We start from the raw sequence: 23,823 nt of genomic DNA, 5'->3' as shown, positions 1-23,823 counted from the left end.
CAAATGAAGAAGGCAGTTCTGTTCAAAACAACCTTATGTTTTCTCTGGTAATCCTACAGAAAAGATGTGGGAGGGAACTTTTTTATATTAATGAGAAAATATCACCCCAAAATTATTTTTTATAAACCTACAAGTTGCATTTAAAAATATATTTGTAACCAGAACTCCTTATAGGTAACTCATCCATTCAATAATTATTAGATGCAACTCAATATGTAGCCATCATTAAACTGAAATTGTATATCTACAAAGAAAAAATAGGTATGAAATATTCATTAACATCACAATATCAAAGCCCATTTTTCATGGTTAAGAAGTGAAATATTTCAACAAACACCTGATTTGGTGCTTTTTAAAGCACACAGGCTGTTGTGAGGTATTGATAAGAGACAAAAAGAAAATGTGAACACAGCTTCTGTGTTTGAACAGTGGGTTGAGCACAAGACTGGGAATTAGTAACCACCAAGGATCTTACTCCCAGCTGCCACTATCTTGATATGTAAGCTTGGAAAAGCTACCTATCATGGCAATATCAACAAAGTTTCCATGAAATCTGCATGAGTAACTTTCTCTAAACATTCTAAGGTCCTTACAGAAACTTTTCATGAGAAAGAATGGCCCTAATTCAGTCCACCTTAGACTCTGACTCATTAGCACGATATTATTCTAGCCTTATGAAAAGCTAAGAGCAACATATAACCTCACATTTGAGGTAGGCAAATATTTTAAAAACTTTATGGATGTGTGCATGAATGGATATGAAACAACAAATCCCATCATTATGTACAACTATAATGCACCAATAAAAAATGTAGAAAGAAAAAAAAATGATGTAGCCAAGGGGGTAAAAAAACCTCATGGATAATTCATTCATAAATTCAACCATTCAACAAAAATAGTGCTCACTATCTTGCCAAATAGTAAGTGAGCACTGGGGAAATATTATGGCCGAGTGGGGAACACAGATGAAAAAATGGGCACGACACAGTTTGGAAGTAGGGAGTGCTCTGGGAAAATGTGCTCTGGCAGAATACGCTTAAGCATATGCCACTTATTTAACAACCGAACTCTTATTTATTAAACTGACTTAAATTTATATATTATATTCTGATTTAAGTTGAAACCTGTACTATTAACATCATGGTGGGATTTATAGTAATAATTCACATATATCTCTGTTACTTGAAATCACATTCCCAAGACATAGTTGGATAATAAAAGAACTCAGAGCAGAACTGGACTGGTTTATCTTTTCCTCTCTATTTGGTCTATACAACCACTTTAAATGTTATCGTCTCTAATATTAATAAAATCAAGATGCATTAAGTTGTTCCAAATATTAATTGTGATATGTAGATTGCTCACATTTTCACGAGAAATACATAATCCATAAAATAAGCAAAGCTTTTCTGAAAAACAGTCAACACTCTTATTCCATACATAGAGAAACTACAATGCTGTTTTCAAATGCAATCTTCCCTATTTAATGTGTAGATATGATCCAGCTAAATTATCTACTACAGCAGATGATTTGGGGAAAGTACACCAATACTAACTGAATTATAAACAGAATAATACCATCCTACCATTCTATATTTCTAAAGTTAAATTAAGTCCTTAAAAAGGAAACTTTCTGAAAATAATCTTACCACTAAGTGCAATAACCATGGAAAAGTTAAAGATTAATTTTATCAACTCAAACATGGACATTTTAGAGCTGAATAATTGGAGATATTAAGAAATTCAAGGCAAAGTAAGGGGAAAGTATCTGTGTAAGTAAATGCTATATTATCCATGAAAACTCCAAAAGTCCCTTGTAGTACAATAGCTCTTGAAACATAGATTATAAACTAACAAGAAATCTGTGCTTTGTACTACAAATACAAAAACAGGCATTAGGAGCAACACTTTCTATTGTTCTGTTTAAAACAGATAAGTCATTAGCTAATGAAAACTGAAAGCATCCTGTAGTTTTCAAACTAATAAAGTTTTTCATATGACTAAAGGGTTTTCAAGGATATGCAGCTAATGAATATGCAATAGCTATTTACTTCACTGGAAAGTAGTTTAAAGAGAACAGAAGATTTAGACTCCGCCACAAAGAAACAAGTTTAGAAACACTCAATAGATTTATTGTCTCATCTTGGAAGTTTATCTTGATATAAACCTTGGCTAATATCTTCAATAAGTACTTGCTATTTTTCTGTAAATTACTACAATACTAAGACTATGTTTTCCCGCCATCTTCCATGAGGTGATTCGACATATGAATCTTATTATTTAAAATGTATGCATATATACACGAAAAATACCTAAACATTCGGATTTTTAAAAGCCATTCAGAAAACAAAACTAATGCACACATTAAGAATACCATTCAGTTTCTTTCAGAGAAACTAAGACCAAGCAAAATCTGAAAATGTTATTCATATTAAAATACTGGCTAAAGAAACAAAACAGTCTTTAGAGGAAGACAATTACAGATGCATGAAAAGAGGATATGGGAGCACAGACATTTTCTTGGGGTGTCCTGGTTCTTGAATGGCTCCAAAAGTTTTTTTTTAACTTAACTTAAAATTGCAGCATTTACCTATTGTGTGCTATTATTTTAACAAGTCATCAGGGACCTAGACAAAAATTTAAAAAACACCAAATGTTCTTATCAAGAAACCAATGTATAATTTCATAATAGCAATGCAAATTATCTTCTGTCTCTCCCTCTCATATGTATAAACACACACACCCAGGTACCCACACCCCTTAAACAACTTTCCACAATAAAAGAAATCATGAAGGCCTTCTTTTATCTAAAGGAGGCCTGTGATAATAACAGTAAATATTATAGTTGGGCCTTTTTTTTTTTTTTTTTTTGGATCACTTTAAAATAGTGAGAGAGATTTATCCAATTAAAATCAAACCAAAAAAAAAGCAAAAATTTAAAAAATCATTTTTTACAAACTCTCTGGCTAAAGCTGACCTCAACAACCTACTTTAATTCCTCAGTCATAAATCAAGCAATAGAAGTTATGAGAGGCTATGTATGAGACAAGAAGGGTCAGTACATTAGCAGAACTGGAAAGAGGACCCCACGTTGCCAGGTTCCCTTTTGACTGCCCTTCCAGATTAACACTGTATAGTCCTTGTGTGACATAAGAAAGAGGGCAGTTATCTGTTATGCCTGGTTAAGTACAAGGTATTAACAATACTAACCATCATATCAGCCTTGACTGGCAATAGCTAGGTGTGGTCTTTATGGGGGTAGGGGGATGTCTGCCTTGCCCAGCAGATGTGGTATAGTATTCTTTCATCCTAAAATCTTAAGTGGTACTTTGAAGTGCTTTGTTAAATAGTGTGACTTTCCTACAAAGCCCATTCATCTAGTTACAGTTTTTATGCTAAAAATATTTTCACCTTTAAAAACACCAGAGGAAGGTATTGCACAACCCCCTGGCTAATAGTCTCATTCACAAAAATCTAGTCTATCAAGAAACTGTCCCTATCAAAAACTTTTTTTCTGAAACAGTTTTATCTAATTTTCCCCTGTACTCAACAAAAGCAGAGAACAATTCCTCATTGACCTCTACCTATCAATATGAATACAACTTAAACACTGCTACTAATGCTTTCTTTGGACAGTTTAATTCTATCTTTTTAAAAATTTTTTTAAATTCTATCTTTATAAATATAGTGACATTAAATATTTTTCCAGGTTATTTAAAAAATACCATAATAAGAAATTTGTCCAAACTGCCTGGCTTCTTGAGCCTCAAGATACTTTGCATTTTAGTTACCCAAAATTCAAATAATGATGCCTGCGTTGAATAATGCTTCACCTGGACCAGAAGTTATTACAGTAAAATCAGGCATGTGTTCTGGTCTATGTCTCTGCTTTCAACTTGGTTTTAAAATGCTCGGCTCTATGTAATGCCATTTCCATTTTGAAAATAAAAATAAATCTTTAGTTCAGAGATGTGTTCATTTGTGAGGATAAAATGAATCACAACTGGGCAGTAACAGAATGGCCAGAAGTAAATAGTAAAAGCAGGGTCTGAGGTAAGATTTTCTTTTTTAAAAAACCATGGCCTAGATAGAGAGGTAGGGAGGGGTGCTAATTTAGTTAGAATGTGACTGTGTATGTTCTTCAAAACATCTAGTTTCTTTGATCTTCCCTGAAATTAAATCAATTCAATATGGTAACAGTGATTATTTCATGCTGATCAGGAGATCTGATTGGCTGTTACTGACATCACAGGAATCACATGGACATACGCCTTCCAGAGACTGCAATTTCACATATCTTTGATAAGTGAAAGTATAGAAATGTTAATATTTCTTAATAAAAATGTGTCTTCAATTTGAAAATAACATCGAGTCAGGGGCCTTCAAACAGAAGTTAGGGGCAAAGATAACACGAAAGGAGTTTCTTTCTTCCCGGACACGTGCAGAATCTATTCACTGTTCAATTCAAAGTTTTTGACAGTGTGCACAGAATTTAACTGTAACAGTTGCAAAGTATAAGCAGAAAAAATGGTACTTTGAGTTATCAACACTACAAGGTTGTAACATGTCTAAAGACTAAAGAGACTGCCACTCTAGACATACTTAGTCCAATCTCCAGTATTTAGCATGAGGAACATATATATATATATATATATATATGGCCACAGAACTTACAAAATCAAACAGTTTAAAAACTTCAAGCCAACTGAAGTAACACTAATTTGTTTTCAAAATCTTCAGAATAGTTTTCACTGAGAGTGAATCAGGGCCTTCTGTTCAGAATAGCAATTGTTTTCATTATATTTGGGTTGGTGTCCCTTAAATGTAAGTGAATTTTGTCTTTTCAAGAAAACCTAAGGTCAATATGAACAGCTATCTCTTAAGGCAAAAGTTTAGGGGTAAAATGGAAGCAGGGAAATTTGTCTTCCTGGTTAAAAATAATGTATTTTGCTCCCACTGAATAGGAGTGAGGCATCCTCTGTAAGTAACAGAATAATGACTATTAAGTTCCAGTCCTGCTTTGAAGGCAGTTTATTTTGCATTAAGAAAAACTGTTAGAGAATGTTATCCATGACAGTAGCTTAAAAATTAAAGCTAATTAAAACTAATGCCAAACTGGACTATATTTTAAAAAGTCAATAATGAAAACTGGCCTAGTCCTTTGGTGCTTTTCTGTTTCCTTATCAGAAATTATAATACCTAGCTTTTTACTTAGTACAAAGCATTCCACTCAACAAATCAAAAAACTTTCTAAAAAACTATGTTGAAACTAAAGACCCAAAGAAACTCAATCAAGATTGAATAGTAAATGAGATAATTTGCCACTTTAATTAAGAAAGATAGAACCACTAAGACAATGGACTGTCTGGTTCTGTCTCAGTCACAGTAGTAGTGGGAACACCACAATCACAACCACTACCACCACCGTCATCAAGATACATAGAGAACATCAGCTTCACACACATTTACCTTGTGTTTCTTATAGAAGCTAATTTGATAGACAGTTTCCTTAAGTAGGTGTTCCTGGTGTTTGGGATTAAAATGAACAATGGCTGGCTACTAAGTGCCTAAATTAGATTACAAGCAAAGATGATGTGAAAATTCCCCAGAGAAAAATATAAGATGTGAAAATGATGAATAAAGTCCACACAAAGCATCACAGACGCTGACACTTACTACTTGTGTGACCTTGGACAAGTCACCTAAGATCCTAGACCTTAGGTTCTTTATAAGTGAGAGGGGAACATGACAGCAGCGTTAAATATGAAGAGTTTAGGGTGGTGCCTGACATACAATTAGCCTATGATAAATGTTAATTTCTGTAGTTAGTTTTTAAAATAAACATACACACACACACACACACACACACACAAATGGAGTTATTGGTTGTATAGGCTATCATCTTTCTTTACCATAATCGTATTCTTTTTATTTTTGTTTCTTACCTATGGCACTATAATGTACTATATGCAAATGATCTATCCCTTGAATCCCTCCTTTTTTTTAAAGTCACTGAGTTTCAAGATACTAAATCTATGATATTCTTTATTACTGAATTTCAATAAACCAACTCCTTCCAAAATAATCAGAAAACAAACGAGCACAACATGCTAAATGGTTGATTTTAGGAGATATAACCATTATTTTTCTTCACAAACAACCAAGAAAATCTCTCTCGCTATTAATGTTAATGAGCTTATTTGGTGCTGCTTTAGTTTGCAAAACACTTTCAGTGCAATGGTGAGAAAACTCCTCTCTCTTGCTTTTCCTACTTTCAGTTCTCTACATGACACAAACACACACAGGGAGACAGCCACCAGTAGCAGCACCAAATATTATTACTTTTGCCTACTTTCTTACAGTTCATGAACACAAGGAAGAGAAAGGAAGACCTACTCTTTCTTTTGTTTTTGCACTACTGGGACTGATCCCAGGGTTTCCACATGCTAGGCAAGGGCTCTATCACTGAGCCATACCACCACCCCAGGGTACTCTTTTTCTCTACACAAATTCCCAGAAAACTCAGAGTAAGTCACAATGATGTCTTACAAAGGCACTGAACATGGTTAAGTTTCAATAGGAATTTTAAAGTTTTATCATGATTCTACAGAAAATTCTAAAGCTTTCTGTCAGAAGAGCCATGTCTTCTGTCTTTAAAGAAGCCATAAAACTGTTTTTCTAATAGCAAATTCTCTCATATGGAATCTTTGTTTTGCAAAGAAACATGAAAACTTGACAGTGTAATGAAAGAAGTCAAGTCAACAATAAGGGAAATTCCTTCACCTTCAAGAATCAAGATCTAAAAACAGAATCACAGATTTTTAAGCCTTGGAGGAATTAGGCTTCAAGCTATTTAATAATGGCAAATAGTAATAATAAAAAGTTATACTACAGTTATTTTTCAAAATTCAGTAATCAAATGTTATTAAAGATAAGCAAAGAAAACAATACGTTAGATAACAACATAGAATTTGGAAGTCCACTTGATTCACCCTCATTTCCCATGGGAAACAATTTGTGTTTTGTTTTTTTTTTTAATGATACTGGAGGTTGATCCCAGGGTCTCAGGCATGCTAAAAACACATGCTCTAGCACTGAGCTATACTTCAGCCCAATCTGTAGTTTTGGAAATCCTGGTTTTAGTTGGTCTTAGTTTATTCTCTGTGCTAATGATGCAATACATATTTACCAGTCCTCACCAGAAAGTAAAACACATCTCAAGATCAGAACCAGGACCCATGACAACTGTGAAGGTTTATATCATACCCCTGTAGCAAATTATTAATATATAGGACACAGAAAGCAATATATGACTTCTGCTCTGTAACAAATGAGGCCAAATTCAATGACACTGAAACTGGGCCACTATTTTAATCTAATGTTCTATTCATTAAGGATCACTGGTCAAGTGGTAGGCATTTCTTGGTCTGAGGAGCTTATATAGAGTCCAATGAAAATAATTCACACCTAATCCTCTGAGGCACGAATCCCCAAGATCTTTGTTTTATGAAACCAGGATTACAACACGAAATGCCAAATTGCCTGTTAAAAATATGAACTTTAAGAGGGAAAAAAGTTTGCAGAAGAAATTAAGAAGAATGACAAGAGAAAAGAAAAGGAAAAGACTATAATTCACCACTGAAGAAAAATGTAGCAGAGTTCAAAATGCAGCTCTGGTAACTACAAATGTCAGTTGTGAATGACATCAGAAATGGACTCCACATCAGTTTCTGGCTTGTTTAGAACTTTCTCTGGCACCTTCTGACCTCCATGTCCAAATCCCCAGTAAGCTTGGAACTGCCCCATGCATCTGAATATTATCCTGACATATGCTCAAACACTGTATTATAGTCATTCTTGAAGATTCTAAATAATATGTAATCACCTTTCTATGCCAATTATAAACTTATCTTAATAATAAAAACATACAGTAAGAATGAAGAACTCCCTACCTTGAATACATTAAGTTGCTGATTAATTGTCTCTGTTTCCATACCAACAGGACCTTGTGACTCTTCATGTTCTTCAGCCTTCTGAAGCAAAGTAGAAAAGTTGTTCAATTTGCTGTAGAATTCTTCGAGACGCTCAATTGTCCCTTCAACCTGCTCTTCTCTGGCTTGAGCTCGGTCCAGTAACTTGTTGCACCGTTTGCTTAAGGCCTCCAAGTCCCTTTTGACTCCAACAAGGTCAGGAGAAGTTTCTTCTGTGGCTAGCATCATCTTGCAGGTTTTATTGGCATTGTCATTGTTTGCTATGAGGGCTTCTAGTTTCTTCAGAAAGGATTTTATGCCCTCCTTTTGCTTTTGCAATGTTTCCACATCTCTCCCCACTGGAGCCATGCCATCCAGTTCATCATCAAATTCTGCAAACTGGGAAAACATCTCTCGGATGGTGTTCTGGAAATGCCCAATGCCCTGAAGCTTGGTTTCCAAGAATGAACACTTCTCATCAACCTGCTGACTTAGTGTACTATGCTCTTGAGCTAAGGTTTCTACTTGTAATAAAACATCAGAGACTCCCTTTGAGTCTGAGGCTTCTACCACAAGGTCCTGTGCAAGCCTTTTGGCCACATCCACCTGATGCTTCAAAGTCTGAAGTGATTTCTGCTGGGTCTGCAACATGGTCAGATATTTGTTACTGTGAGCCTGGGGTCCCAGGGAGTCATGGACATCCAGCTGCTCCTTTGCAGACTGAAGCTGCCTTTTAGCTTCTTTGGAAGCTTCTTGAAATTCCTTAAACTTCTGGGCCATGTTCTCCAGGGAGAATTTCTTACTGTGAAGTTGTTCAGTGACCATGTCCACCTTCTGGATCAGTGATTTATTCTCATCTGTAACAACCTCTTTATCTACCTCACAAACACTGAGCAAACTATTGGCTGTGTTGTTCAGTAATTCCACCATACCAAAGTGTTGGTCCATTTCCTTCTGTAGAGACTTTAATTTGGCAATAGAATTCTCTGTTTCAGCAGGATCCAAGCAAAATTTTACTTCCTCCAGCTTGTTTTGACATTTATCAATCCATGGCCGGAGAGTTTCTACATGCTCTTTGTACTTGAGGGCTTTTTCCAATGAATCTTTTAACTTGTCTTCTCTTTCTTTCACCTGCTTATTAAATCCATCCCAATCAGTTTTAATAGTGTTAAGCTGTAACTGTAAGGCTGCCTTTTCAGACCCGTGTGTTTTTAATAACAAATTTTCACCTTCTGCAATGGTTTTTTCATAGATATTAGACTGAGCAGTCAAAGTTTTACTGAAGTCTTTCTGAACTTTAATTAATGTCTCTAAGACATCATGTTTGGCTGATATTGGATGAGACTTGTTTTGCTCTTCTTTCTTTGTATCCAGCCAAATCTGAAAATCTCTAGACATTTGCTGAAATTGATGAGAGCTTGCACAGGCTGACTGCAGGTGCTGGACATGATTATCTGAAAGCAAAATCACAGACATGTTTATTTTACATCAAAGTGTCAATCTATGAAAAGTCAGTAAAAAAATCTTCAAATTAATATGCAGAGTTGTCTAAAAGCAAGGACTTCTAGCACTGACTACAAGAATTACAAGTGAACTTACTGACAGAGGGAAAGAAGAAGTAAGAGGTAAATACAACAATAAGAAAAAGGACAATTGGCAAGAAGCATAAGGTAGATAAGAGGAGAAAAGCCTTGATTTGGGAAGTACAAATGCATCAAGCTACATGGTGTGGTCACAATGCACACGGTCTGCTTTGCCAGTATCATCTCCATTCCAGAATAGGGAGGAGATAACTGCCAAGGTCTAGATTATGTTAATAATAAAACACTTCTTTGCAATGACTGTTTCATATCTATGGCTTTTACATATTGTGGAGGTTTAATTATTTGCCCAAGATTTTCCAGCTCTGAAGTGGTTAAGTCAGGATATAAACTCATGTGGTCTCTATGGGTTACATTATGCTGTCTCCATATTGAATAAAATTTAATGTGAAATGATTGCTGTAATCAATAAACACATCCAATAATTAAAAAACATAAATTGAGTATTTACCAAGTGCAAGGTATAGTACTATTTTTCAAACAAAAATAAACATAGCAAAAAACTTTGTCCTTCCTTGGAAAGACCCTCCTGAACTCCAACAGCACACTATGGTGTCTGACAAATACTGGCACAGCTGCCACAGAATTAGTGCTGCAGTAGGTGAGAGAGGAGAACAGGGAAATAAGAGAAATTTCTCTAGAAAAGTTTTCTGTGGCAGAATCAGAAAAAGTAATAGTACATAAGAAAATGACACAAACCCTTTTGAAAAACATTCATCTATTTTTTCCCCCAGGTGAAATAAGACAATGTCACACAGCAAAAATGTTTACATCTTTTAAAAACCAATTTGGGATACCACAGATCAATGAGCCTTCATTAAGTGAGTTTTGCTAATTTTTTTGATGGGAATGGAATTGCCTGACCCTTAAACTGTTCTCTGCACTCCTATGCTCAACCACCCCTTCACTCATGCTCAATGAGGCAGGGGCTCTTTAGGGTCCTGGATCATTGGCAACAGCTTGGAAACAGCAATATCTGATATCCATTTCTGTCCAGGAAATACATGTATCATAAGAGAAGACAGACAAACCTGCTTTTTGTTCAATATCCTTAAATGATTTTAAGATGCCTTCCAGTTGCCTACTGAGTTCTGCTTTCAAGTACTCTTCTTTAACCAGGGCTGACAGGTCCTCACAGAGTGCCTGAGCAAATTTTATCTGCTTTGTTTCTTGCTTTATTTCCTGCTTCAGGTTTTGAGCTGTTTCCAGCTGCTGGTTCATGGCATCAGGAAGTGTGTTCACCACCACACTGCTGGTGAGTCTGTCATCCAGCTCACTCAGCTTATCAGAAAGGCTTCTTAGCAGGCCCTGATACTGAGTGCTTTTGACAATGGCCTGGTCAATCCAGTCACATCTGTCACTCAATTGTCCTGTCAAGCCATCCCACTTTTGGGTCACAGCTGCCAACTGCTCTTTCACAATCCCATGTAAAGAAGGGTCTTCTCCAGGTCTGCTCAGAATGCCTTGACCAGATGCTGTTAGCTGTTCATACTGAGGCTTCCGGGTATCGAATTCTTGCAGCAGAATCTAAGGTAAAGAAGGGTAAATAAATACAAACTACTGTATAATTGATTATAGAAGACAGAGTTTTGAACATTCAAAGAAGAAGATATGGTACCAATTCATCTAGTTTTTGTTTGTTTCCTAGTTATTGCTTTCCTAGCATTTATTTGAAGGGCAGTGCAGTTATCTTATACTAATTCCTACAGTCATGGTAATTCACAGAGATAGCTTCATCTAAAATCATCACATGTCCCAAAGGGGAAAAATAACATAAATACTTTTGGTAGCCTGGGCAAAAATGAACAAAAAAGTACACGTTCAAGTTTTCATACACAAAAAGAAACACTGCCAAGAACGAGTTCATGTCACGTGACCACCACATTCATCTTTTCCTATTCATGTTTTTCTCTTTGCCTAATTTATGAAATATTCAATAGCATTCCACATTAGAGAACATGTGCAATTATAATTGTGTGTCATGCTCATGATGCACTGATTTACAATTTATAAGTTTTTTTAAACTAAAGATTTATTATTTACAGTCTATTATAATAATGTTAGAAAATCAAATTGCTCAGGAGACATAGGTTCAACATGACTGTCATTATAAAATGAATGACCCCAGAATTTCTTTCTTTTAGTATATTTACCTACCTTTCATTGTATATTAGTCTCTATTTATCCATCTCTGGGAGACTGACTAGAAACAAATATTTCCCCCTGATATTCATTTTTATCTTTTGTTTTATGTTTGATTATTAACAGATATGAACTAGATCATATGACTCCAAACTACCAAGACTTATTAGTATTTTCAGCTCATGTAATCACCTCCCATTTCTCAAGCCACTGATCACAGCTGAAGAAATCTAACTGGAATCACAATGGAGCTTCTGCTATTTATGTCTGACTTTGTAGATTCCCCACCCCTGCTTGTGGATTTTTCTACTTTGTAATTAGACTAGCCTAACACACAGGCTTCATGTTCCCTCTCTGCTTCCCTGACTCCCTGTCCCCTTCTTATTCTGTCTCTCTCCCCCTCAGGACCGTACTGCATGAGTTTTACAAGTTTCATTATCTGCTACCACAATCAAAATGAATAAAACCTCAAAGGAGTAATTTCTAAACAATAAAATTATAACTAGCTTCTCATAAAAATATTAAAGAAGCACATTAATACTTCAGAGAAGGCCTTTTTTAACAGGGTCTGCACCAACCACAATATGACTGAAATAATCAGGGGACTTGGTCCACTCATGGGCCCAGGGAACATATGATGGGATGCCTTATAGCTGCCATTCTCTAAAAATCATAGCTTTGGGGGGAGTTCCCACCAATCTTAGGATGGTGTCTCAGGAGCATCTGAAATATTACAAAGACACTCCAAAGCAGTTAAAGCACATATTGCCCAAAGCTAACATGTTTATAATGAAAGCATTTGTCTTGTTAAGTCAAGGTGCTATGCCTGAGCTAGGATATTAGGTAATACTCACCTGCACCTGCTGCTTTTGTGTGTTCAGCATATTTGGGTCAATTGACAAGGGCCCAAGAACACTGACCATCAGTTCTTTCTCCACAAGCCACTGTTTTAAGTGAGCCTCTAAAGTCTGGAATTGGGTTAGATTATTGGAGGATTCTTCCAATTTTTGTTGTCTATCAACTGTTAATTGGTTGAGTTCTTGCCACTTAGAATCTAAAAGAAAAAGGATGAACTGGTATTGGTTTTTATATATTTAATACAATTATAAGAAAACTGTTTGATATTTTTCAAAATATAAATTGGGCATAGTTCCTTTCTTATAATTCTCCTTATTTAGCTAATTGAAGGTGTAACCTAAAAAAAAATTAAGTGCATTCAGTGACACAGATTTTATGGACCTGGTGGCTGCATATCAATGAAAGTATAATAAAAAGAACTGAATCTCATTTTAGAAGATATTATGGAACGTGGAATATTCCTTAAAGCCAACAGGATCCTGAGAGCTTTCATTCTTCGAGAAATCATTCAATCTGTTTATTCAACTACTAGAACAATAAACATTAATTTTCTTTTTTGAAGTATCAAATCTTCAAGTATCCTTTCTAGGCAAGTGGCTGCCAAATGTGCATCTATCACCAATCATTCTCTCCTATTCAAATCACTCATTAATAACCAGCTGCTGGAAAGTTCCAATAGAAAATCTCACCAACCCTTTAAACTCAACATTAAAACATAAAATTCATCTTACTCCTCTCAAAACTGGAGGATATTTCTGACTTTTAGATTTCTTTCAAAGGCTGCCATCTCTCCCAGGTTGCTGGGAAGCAATAATTCAGAATGTTCTTTTATGACCTTCAAACTTATATTGATCAAAAATGCTTTACATTCCTCCTTTACATTTCCAGTGGTGTACTCCATTTTGGTTCTTAACATATTTTGTGAACACCAGTGTTGCTTAAACTTGAGCTGCATTAGAATCACCTAGTAGTGGGGGATAATAAACACAGATGTGGGGGCAGGAGCACCTCCAGAGTTTCTTCAGTAGGTTTGGGGTCTGATAGTCTGCATTTCTAAACAAGCTCCCAGGGGTGGTGCTATTCCTAGTGTGGATTCCACTGGACCCACAACCACAGGGCTCAGCTAATCAATCTTTTTACTGGTATGGTACTCTTAGTGCTTCTCACCTGCAATCCATGTGTTTTAAAATACTTTCCCTTATAACAATATACTAATTTTTGAACATGGCACTTGCCTGTCCACTACCTGTTCAAATCCTTCAATACTTAAATTCCTACCACCCAGATGATAAAATCTGAAGATTTTTTTCCCCTGACATTAAGGGCTTCTCCCAATCTGGCTCTAGTCTACTGATCCTAGGGAGTTCAACTGAGGTGAATCCGCCAACCTAACCTTGCACATGTTGCTCCATAAACATTTATTGATGTGACTAGTTGATTTTAGAGATTTTTTTCATTTACCGTAATATACTAATGGGCTGATTTTAATAGAACACAATCCCTGAATCCTTGTCTATATAATTCTACATGGTATGTTCCAAACACAATCTGACAACAAAATAAGGCAATTAAAAAATGGTAGAGAAATAAAAACATCAATAAGTGTTTTTGAAATACACACTCCACACTCCCACTTCTATTCTAAAATGTCTTGATAATACTCTACCCAAGTAATTCTGATATCCCAGGGAAGGCAGTAAATTAGGAGCAAACTGGCTACAATGCAACAGGGGTCTCTGTAGTTGGATTACACATACCTATTAACTGAGATCTCTTAGGGTTAACTTTTTTCAAGCTAAAAAATATTTACAGGTTTCTAAATCTATCACAGTATATATGATTCTAAAGAAAGGCTAATACTTAGATAAATATAATGGAACATGTCAAAGTAGAGTACTTATTGTAATAATTGATGGTATAACTTAATAGCACTTACTATGTGCCAGGTACTTTCCTCTGAGCTGTACACACATTAACTTATTGAATTCTCTAAACAATAGTATGTAGGAACAAATATTATCCTTGTCTTACATTCAATTTTATATACATATATACATATACATATATGTATATCTATATATCTCTATATATATCTTTATTTTGTTTACTCATTTATATGTGGTGCTGAGGATCAAACCCAGTACCTCACATGTGCGAGGCAAACACTCTGCCACTGAGCCACAACCCCAGCCCTTACATTCAATTTTCAACATCATCATGATAAGACATGAGGCTTGTGAAGAAAATTCTGCATCTATAAGCTTTAGTTTTTACAGGGACAGGATGTAGGAGGATAACTGTGAGTAAAGAATGAAAAATCATCGGCCTTCTGTAGCAAAATACTTTTTGATATTGTTTGAGGGAGAGAAGAAGAGCATGTAGTACAGGGCTGCAGGAGTCCCAGAATTAACCCTAGGAAGAGATCCGAGCCCACCTTTTTCAAATAAATGAACAAAAGGAACATGTAAAGTAAAATATAATAAAGCATAAAAATGATAATAAAGCATAAAGGTTATAAAAACTAGTAACAAGAAAAAACATTCATGAAAACAATGTTATTCAATGCATGGCATTTTATTAGCACATGTGTCTATTTTCTTCATAAAATACTTATATGCCAATCCTCAGAAAAAAATATAAAAGGACACTTTTAAATATGCAAAAATGGATTCCAAAACATTAAAGAAAATCCAAAAATAAGTGAAACTATTGGATGTTTTCTGATAAAGATGATAATTTTAAAAAAATGATTGAGCTTCTGTTCATGGACTTTGCTCTAAATTATATAGCATACCTATATCTGTCAACATCTGTTTCCATTTGGGGGCCTCAGGAGTATCTGGATTCTCCTCCAACAATTCCGTCAATTTGTCTTTCAACTCCTGTACTTTGTTTACATTTTGCTTTAGTTCTGCCTCAAATGACTAACAAGGAAAAAAAAGTAACTACATTAAAGTATGCCAACATCAAAAGACAAAAACACAATTATGATAGAACATTTTTCCCTCTAACATGACGAAAAGAGGAAAAAATCCACTGTTAAATGCTCAAGTGGGTGAGGGCCTGGATGCAGCAGTTAATTATTTTCCTTTCTTCCTCTCTGCTAGTCTTCAACTCTGGGATAAAGGAATCCCACAGAGGAACACTATAACCATGGAGATAATGACTCTCGTCCCCATTACTGAGGAAGAATTTCATATTCTCAAACAAACCACCATGGAAAAAAAGCAAGATGACATCAGTAAGATCATAATTAATAAGAAAATCAGCTTTGATAAAGGCTGCCAGAATTTGAACATCTACTGGGGGATAAGCATCTTTTTGGACAAACCCATTATCCAGTTCAAATATAGATTAATAATCTGTAGAATTTTTTGCCATCATTTTCACCATGGAAAATCATTTCCCCAGTCTGGATAGCTGCAAATACCATCCACTAGAAAGGGAGACATTAGTTGCCCAAATCTATACGAGACACAACAGATCCCTAGTATACTTAGCCCTTAACTAAATATTTTTCAACAGTTGTTTGGTTAATAACCCAGATTTAAACTTATTTAAAGGTGACAAAATTTACTAATACCCAACAGGATACTCATTTTTTTTTTTTTTTTGGTACTAGGGATTGTACTGAGGGGCACTTAACCACCAAGCCACATTCAGGTACTCAATCTTTATAACGCTAAAGTGCAGAAAATGTGACTATTATCAGTCTCTAGGGAAAGGCCCATTGAGCAAAACTGTTAAACTTAAGATTTAGAAAACATAATAAAGCTCCTGACCCCCAAGGCTCAGTTCCAAACATGAATCCACTCTATTCCATGGCTTCAGAATAATATACCTTATTCTGTTCAACCTGAGTCTTCACAGCTTCAGTGTCTGTAGGTGTTGGGGTATGATGCCATTTTTTTGCAGTTTTGTTCATTTTCTCCAACCACTGCATCATTGAACTTGATTCTTCCTGAGCCTTTTGCAATTTGGAGAGTTTAGTATTCAGTTCAGTTATTTTGTCCTTGAGTAAGAGGCCAAGATCTTCATATCCATGACTTATGTCAGTCATGTCCTTTTTAATGGATGTTAAACCTAGGAGGAAAGAAAAAAAATTATACTGATATATGTTCAGGACATTGGAGAAGAGGTTTAGAAACAGAATTTGTTTTATATAATATTTCCTTCTATTTTGTCACTGTGAAGCTTGCTATGATAAACCTTAGATCTTTTAGAACTAAAAGGCTAGATCACTTTATAATGCTATTTCATGACATATTGTATAATATAAGTGAACAAAAGACTCAAACGAACAAAAAGGAACAAAAGACTCAAATCATAAAATGTATTCATCAGGCACCAACTCAATAAATTGGTTCAAATAATGTTATTCTAAGTGACAAAATATCTCAAATTAACCAAAAAGAAGGAAATAAAATCAAGTGTCAAACCAAATACTGTGTTAATAGCAAATTACGCAAATATGATATTTATAGAAATTGTAACTACTATTTAAATACCATTTAAATAAAGTTTGAAATTTCAATATGACAATTGTTTTCCTCTAAGATTTAGTCTGTCAAAAAATACCAAGTTATATTACTCAATAACCATTTAATATTACTATTTACCTTTATTTGCCAAAATGTCTTGAGTATTTGTGTCTGTTCCTTCACCATTTATTATTACTCCACCTGCACAAATATAAACACTGAGGTAATCATAGATTTCTTACACATTAATTATATTACACAATAATAATGTAATAAGTGTACCTACTACTATACATTAATAATACATGACATTAAATCAAACCCCATAAGGATTGATCATTTTTAAATGTTATTACTATTCAAAAATGAATTCAAAACCCAGCAAAGGTCCAATATTTAAATACTCATCTTTACATAAAATTTGTTGTTTTGGGGTACTGGGAATCACATACTAGGCAAAAACTCTCTATCACATCCTCAGCCCTAAAATTCATTCTTAAAGTAGCAACATGAGCATCTTAAACACCATAGAGTTTTAGCCCCTTTAAACTATACAAATAAATCATTTAATATTACTTCATAGAAAACTGTGATAAAGTTGCTTTATGGCTCAAGTTACATTAATGATAAATTGCTGAAGTTCAGAAGGTGCTCAGTATATACCTATGTCGAAGCATAAATAACTGGTCAGAATGTCCGCCTTACTGAAGGACTGAAAACTGTCTGGTGCAGTTACATGGGGTAATCATGGGCTTAATGGAGGCAGAATGATTGAAAAAGACATGAGAGAAAAGTCAAAAGTAAAAACAAAACATAAACCCTGTTACTCAATCCACATAAAGTCAACACAGAGAAAGTGCAATAGGTGGAGTGCTGGGGATGGGTGTATGACCCACCTAAATTTAAATCCCAGCCCCACTAATGACAGGCCATGTGTGTTTGGACAAACTAATGAACCAAACTGATGAGAGCAATAAGACCTCACTTGAAAGACCACTATGGGAACTAAAGATAGTTAACCCATTGCCTAGCAAACAGGAACTACTCAGTAAGCAGTAACTAGTATTTCTCTTTTATTTTATAACCATCTAGCATTGGTACCTTTCCTCATAATCAGAATATTTTTAAAAAAATTAATTAAACTTTCTCATGCAAGTATCCATTGGCTGCCTATCCAAAACACAAATGCATTTCCCAAATCAACCACATGAGAACAAGTCTAAACAAATACTTAAACATCTGAATTTAAGTTTGATTCTTTAAAAAAGAAAAAAAAAATCTCACACACAACCGCATTTCAGATGGAAATGAAAACATCCTATAGCTGCTCAACATTAATTCCTATTATGGCTGCTACTTACCTAAAGTCAAAACAAGTAAAGTTATTGTGTATCTATTATAAATGGAAAGGGGACACAAGGAACTAAAATAATTAATACAAAACAGGATTCCTTTTCTTTAAAACAAAACAAAACAACATGTTGACATTTCAGGAAATCTGATTAGTAGAGAAAGGAGAGATCATCTCACCACATATAATATGGGTTTTCCCTGAAATGGGATTAATAGAGTGGAATAAATGGTTGGTTGAGAAAGGCCCAGCTGGAACATCAGTATCACAATAGGGACAGCTGGAGGCCTGGCCAGGCTAGATAGACCACAGAGGGGACCCAGAAACTCAGAATAAGGTTAGAGATTTGCCTTCTATTTTTGGATTTTCAAATCTCAGTAGAGTATGTTTTAAAAACTATACCCACAACTCACTTTAGATTGATTTTACAACAAATATTTACACGTTGACTCTCCCCTTCTGTTGAGGAGAGGGGCTCACCATGACCAAACTGTGATTCTGATATGTTGGCTTTGAAAACATTGTACAGAATAAAGTGGATAGGAATAAGTAAGAGCAGTCCACTCTACAGAAAAGAGCATGTTTCCTCTCCTCACTTCCTTCATAGGTAATTAGAATTGTTTAATTAAATATTATAATGAGAATAGAAATACCTCAAATAGAATTTCAATATTTCCATTTAATTAAGGTAAAAACAAAAAAAATGAATTTTACCTGGCCCCACAGTATAATGCTTCTTATTCTAACATATTAATTTGAATACACTTCATTTGTATCTTTTAATAAAATGAAACATGAGAGGAATTTGAGATTGATTATTACAGATACTTTCCCATGACAGGTTTTAGTGTGTTTACAGATGCCTCCTATCTTGCCACTTTCACTTTGTATTTGTCATTTGTATCATATATATGATTTTGTTTTTAAATGGACAAAATCTAAGATTCAGATAATCTTTCCAAATATTTCTCTTTGCTTACATTTGTTTTCCTGTGGTAAATTCGGGAAATGTTTTTGTTTTGGAGAGGCAGCCAAAGGACTAACAAAGGACAAACTACTAATCAGTAACTTTTAGCTGATTTACTAATCTGTGCATTCACTTAAAAAAACACAAATAAAATTAACATGAGTGGCTCCAATTCTTAGTTTTTGCCTTATAAATAAAGTACATACCTGATTTAACTGCTGCTATTGCTTTCGCAGGGGTAGTCACAGCACTTATAAGGTTACATAGTGAGATCCCACTGTTATTTACTTTCTGAATCTCTGGTGATTTTAAATTCCACTTTTCTTGTAATTTCTTGAGATATAAAAACACATTATTTTTCAGTTTTAATATCTTCAAAGTTGCACATTATAATTCAATTTATTAAGCATATCTTAAAGCAATGACTACAGGCCCTGATTTGTGGGGCTGTGAATGGAAGAAAAAGACACCATCCCTCTTTGTTCCCACAGCCCAGGTAGCTGTTAACACTGTTAGCAGTGAGAGGGAAATGAGGTACAGCCTATTCTGCATTCTGCTCCTAGCCATGGTGGAAGTCAGGCTATGCCTGGTTCCAAAATAACTGTCAACTGTCAGTGTGTAAGACTACTAGGTACCAGCCAAGTTATAAGATGAAATTCAGTAAGAACAATAAAAATAAATTAATGGGAATTCAGAATTCCATTTCACTATTAGTTTTAATCATCAAAATTTCAATGAATTTTCAAAAACATAACTTTCCTCAAATTTGGAGAGGAAAACTGCCTTAACTGGTTGTAGTTTTTATGACTTTCAGTCAAAGGACTAATGACTTGTGCAATTTGCAAAGGAAATTCAAATAACTTATATCTTTGAATACTGGTTGATATTCAAATTCTGAGTGAAGAACAGGATCTTTTACTTGCTATTATAAGAAGTTGTATGAAAATTTAAAAATGAAGTAGAAATTTTTTGGGGAAAAAAAATTGGAAACTAGAACAGCAACTCATTAAAACATCTTTTTTTTTTTTTTAAAGCTTATTAACTGAAAGTTTAAGTCCTTCCTCAAAAGGATCAGTTAAACCCATATCATGATTCTCAAAGATAACTAAAACATACAGTACATACACAGATCCAACTTACATGATTTTAGATTAAGGAAACTATCTTTCATTACCAACATAGGCAAACAAAAATTAGTACTAGATACAATGAGTCACCTTAGTTTCTTCCAGGGATTTTCCTAAATCCTCTGCACCAAAAGAAGGCTGCACGATGGGAACTTGCTCTGTTGTTTCTTTTATCCAAGACTTCAATGATTTAACAAGGGCTTGGAAAGCTTCCAGCTGTTCTTGACAGGAAGTTACAGCTTCTTTCCTGGTTAACAAAAATCATACCAAAATGTAAACCATAAAAGGAGATACTCCAAAGGAATAATTACTAAACAATAATTATTATTTCAATATTGGGCATAACATTAAAAAAAAAAACTTCCATGCACAATCTGTTACTTTGACACCAGAGAAGAAATTTCCTAAGTGGCGAGTGAAATCAGCTAAGTAACTATTTGTCTCTTCCTCAGGCAAAATTCATAGATAGGAGCAGTCAAGAAATCTGCAACCCATATGTAAAGACACTCTCAAATGCTACATAAACTCTAAGACTACATAAACAACTTTAACATTAATTAGATTCAATGAGCTTTGATCTGTCCAGTTTGTATGATGCTTAACACCAGCATGCAAAGAACCAGAAAGGAAGTTGTAATATCACCAACAGGAGGAAAACATCACACCACCTAGTGGTTTCTACACTGTACTACCACCACATTAATGGATGGGTAAACCAAGTGCTCCTGGAAGATCAGATTTAGCTCTCAAATTCAGATGAAACCTAGTGACTAGAGAATCTTATTGCCAACCCCCACCCCAGGCCCCATGGAGACCCAGGAAGCTTCACAGTGAACTACAGGGATCTTCCGGTATGCTCAGCACCAGGAAGGGAGCACACAAGCCAGCACAAGAACTATGAGTGTGGTGACACTTGGAATGTGGATGACACATGTACATATGGGAGTGTGTGGAATACCAGATAAGAACGTGCTACAGCTGGAGTAATTAATAAAGGCTCTGTGGTTTTATTTTATTTTTTTTTAATTTTTTATTGTTGGCTGTTCAAAACATTACATAGTTCTTGATATATCATATTTCACACTTTGATTCAAGTGGGTTATGAGCTCCCATTTTTACCCCATATACAGATTGCAGAATCACATCAGTTACACATCCATTGATTTACATATTGCCATACTAGTGTCTGTTGTGTTCTGCTGCCTTTCCTATCCTCTACTATCCCCCCTCCCCTCCCCTCTTCTCTCTCTGCCCCCTCTACTGACATTCATTTGTCCCCCTTGTATTATTTTTCCCTTGCCCCTCACTTCCTCTTGTATGTACTTTTGTATAACTCTGAGGGTCTCCTTCCATTTCCATGCAATTTCCCTTCTCTCTCCCTTTCCCTCCCACCTCTCATCCCTGTTTAATGTTAATCTTCTTCTCATGCTCTTCGACCCTACTCTGTTCTTAGTTACTCTCCTTATATCAAAGAAGACATTTGGCATTTGTTTTTTAGGGATTGGCTAGCTTCACTTAGAATAATCTGCTCTAATGCCATCCATTTCCCTGTAAATTCTATGATTTTGTCATTTTTTAATGCAGAGTAATACTCCATTGTGTATAAATGCCACATTTTTTTTATCCATTCATCTATTGAAGGGCATCTAGGTTGGTTCCACAGTCTTGCTACTGTGAATTGTCCTGCTATGAACATCGATGTAGCAGTGTCCCTGTAGCATGCTCTGTTTTAGGTCTTTAGGGAATAGACCAAGAAGGGGAATAGCTGGGTCAAATGGTGGCTCCATTCCCAGCTTTCCAAGAAATCTCCATACTGCTTTCCAAATTGGCTGCACCAATTTGCAGTCCCACCAGCAATGTACAAGTGTACCCCTTTCCCCACATCCTCGCCAGCACTTGTTGTTGTTTGACTTCATAATGGCTGCCAATCTAACTGGAGTGAGATGGTATCTTAGGGTGGTTTTGATTTGCATTTCTCTGACTGCTAGAGATGGTGAGCATTTTTTCATGTACTTGTTGATTGATTGTATGTCCTCCTCTGAGAAGTGTCTGTTCAGGTCCTTGGCCCATTTGTTGATTGGGTTGTTTGTTCTCTTATTGTCTAATTTTTTGAGTTCTTTGTATACTCTGGATATTAGGGCTCTATCTGAAGTGTGAGGAGTAAAGATTTGTTCCCAGGATGTAGGCTCTCTATTTACCTCTCTTATTGTTTCTTTTGCTGAGAAAAAACCTTTTAGTTTGAGTAAGTCCCATTTGTTGATTCTAGTTATTAACTTTTGTGCTATGGGTGTCCTATTGAGGAATTTGGAGCCCGACCCCACAGTATGTAGATCGTAGCCAACTTTTTCTTCTATCAGACGGCGTGTCTCTGATTTGATATCAAGCTCCTTGATCCATTTTGAATTAACTTTTGTGCATGGCGAGAGAAAGGGATTCAGTTTCATTTTGTTGCATATGGATTTCCAGTTTTCCCAGCACCATTTGTTGAAGATGCTATCCTTCCTCCATTGCATGCTTTTAGCCCCTTTATCAAATATAAGGTAGTTGTAGTTTTGTGGATTGGTTTCTGTGTCCTCTATTCTGTACCATTGGTCCACCCGCCTGTTTTGGTACCAGTACCATGCTGTTTTTGTTACTATTGCTCTGTAGTATAGTTTGAAGTCTGGTATCGCTATACCGCCTGATTCACACTTCCTGCTTAGCATTGTTTTTGCTATTCTGGGTCGTTTATTTTTCCATATGAATTTCATGATTGCTTTCTCTATTTCTACAAGAAATGCTGTTGGGATTTTGATTGGCATTGCATTAAACCTATAGAGAACTTTTGGTAATATCGCCATTTTGATGATGTTAGTTCTGCCTATCCATGAACAGGGTATATTTTTCCATCTTCTAAGATCTTCTTCTATTTCTCTCTTTAGGGTTCTGTAGTTTTCATTGTATAAGTCTTTCACCTCTTTTGTTAGGTTGATTCCCAAGTATTTTATTTTTTTTGAAGATATTGTGAGTGGAGTGGTTGTCCTCATTTCCATTTCAGAGGATTTGTCGCTGATATACAGGAATGCCTTTGATTTATGCGTGTTGATTTTATATCCTGCCACTTTGCTGAATTCATTTATTAGCTCTAATAGTTTCTTTGTAGAGCCTTTTGGGTCTGCTAGGTATAGAATCATGTCATCTGCAAATAGTGATAATTTAAGTTCTTCTTTCCCTATTTTGATGCCTTTAATTTCTTTCCTCTGTCTAAATGCTCTGGCCAGTGTTTTGAGAACTATGTTGAACAGAAGTGGTGAGAGAGGGCATCCCTGTCTTGTTCCAGATTTTAG

The 23,823-nt window shown here is 35.4% G+C and overlaps 1 protein-coding gene across 9 annotated transcripts in view; it reads right to left on the bottom strand.

The window, feature by feature from the left end:
* Dst (dystonin) overlaps positions 1-23,823 on the bottom strand; it is a 441,140-nt gene that overhangs the window by 80,864 nt on the left and 336,453 nt on the right. For all 9 annotated transcript variants that reach the window (XM_071613304.1, XM_071613301.1, XM_071613307.1 and 6 more), the window contains 8 exons: positions 20,588-20,744; positions 19,577-19,703; positions 17,191-17,253; positions 16,413-16,654; positions 15,366-15,495; positions 12,568-12,767; positions 10,603-11,098; positions 7,953-9,424 (listed from right to left, as the gene is read on the bottom strand). In XM_071613304.1, coding sequence (XP_071469405.1) covers positions 7,953-9,424; positions 10,603-11,098; positions 12,568-12,767; positions 15,366-15,495; positions 16,413-16,654; positions 17,191-17,253; positions 19,577-19,703; positions 20,588-20,744 — 2,887 coding nt within the window. The remainder of the gene's footprint in view (positions 1-7,952; positions 9,425-10,602; positions 11,099-12,567; positions 12,768-15,365; positions 15,496-16,412; positions 16,655-17,190; positions 17,254-19,576; positions 19,704-20,587; positions 20,745-23,823) is intronic.

The sequence above is a fragment of the Marmota flaviventris genome, chromosome 6 (genome assembly GCF_047511675.1).
Source record: "Marmota flaviventris isolate mMarFla1 chromosome 6, mMarFla1.hap1, whole genome shotgun sequence".
NCBI lineage: Eukaryota > Metazoa > Chordata > Mammalia > Rodentia > Sciuridae > Marmota > Marmota flaviventris.
The sequence above is the reverse complement of the archived record's forward strand: the minus strand, read 5'-3'. Positions and strand labels throughout refer to the sequence as shown.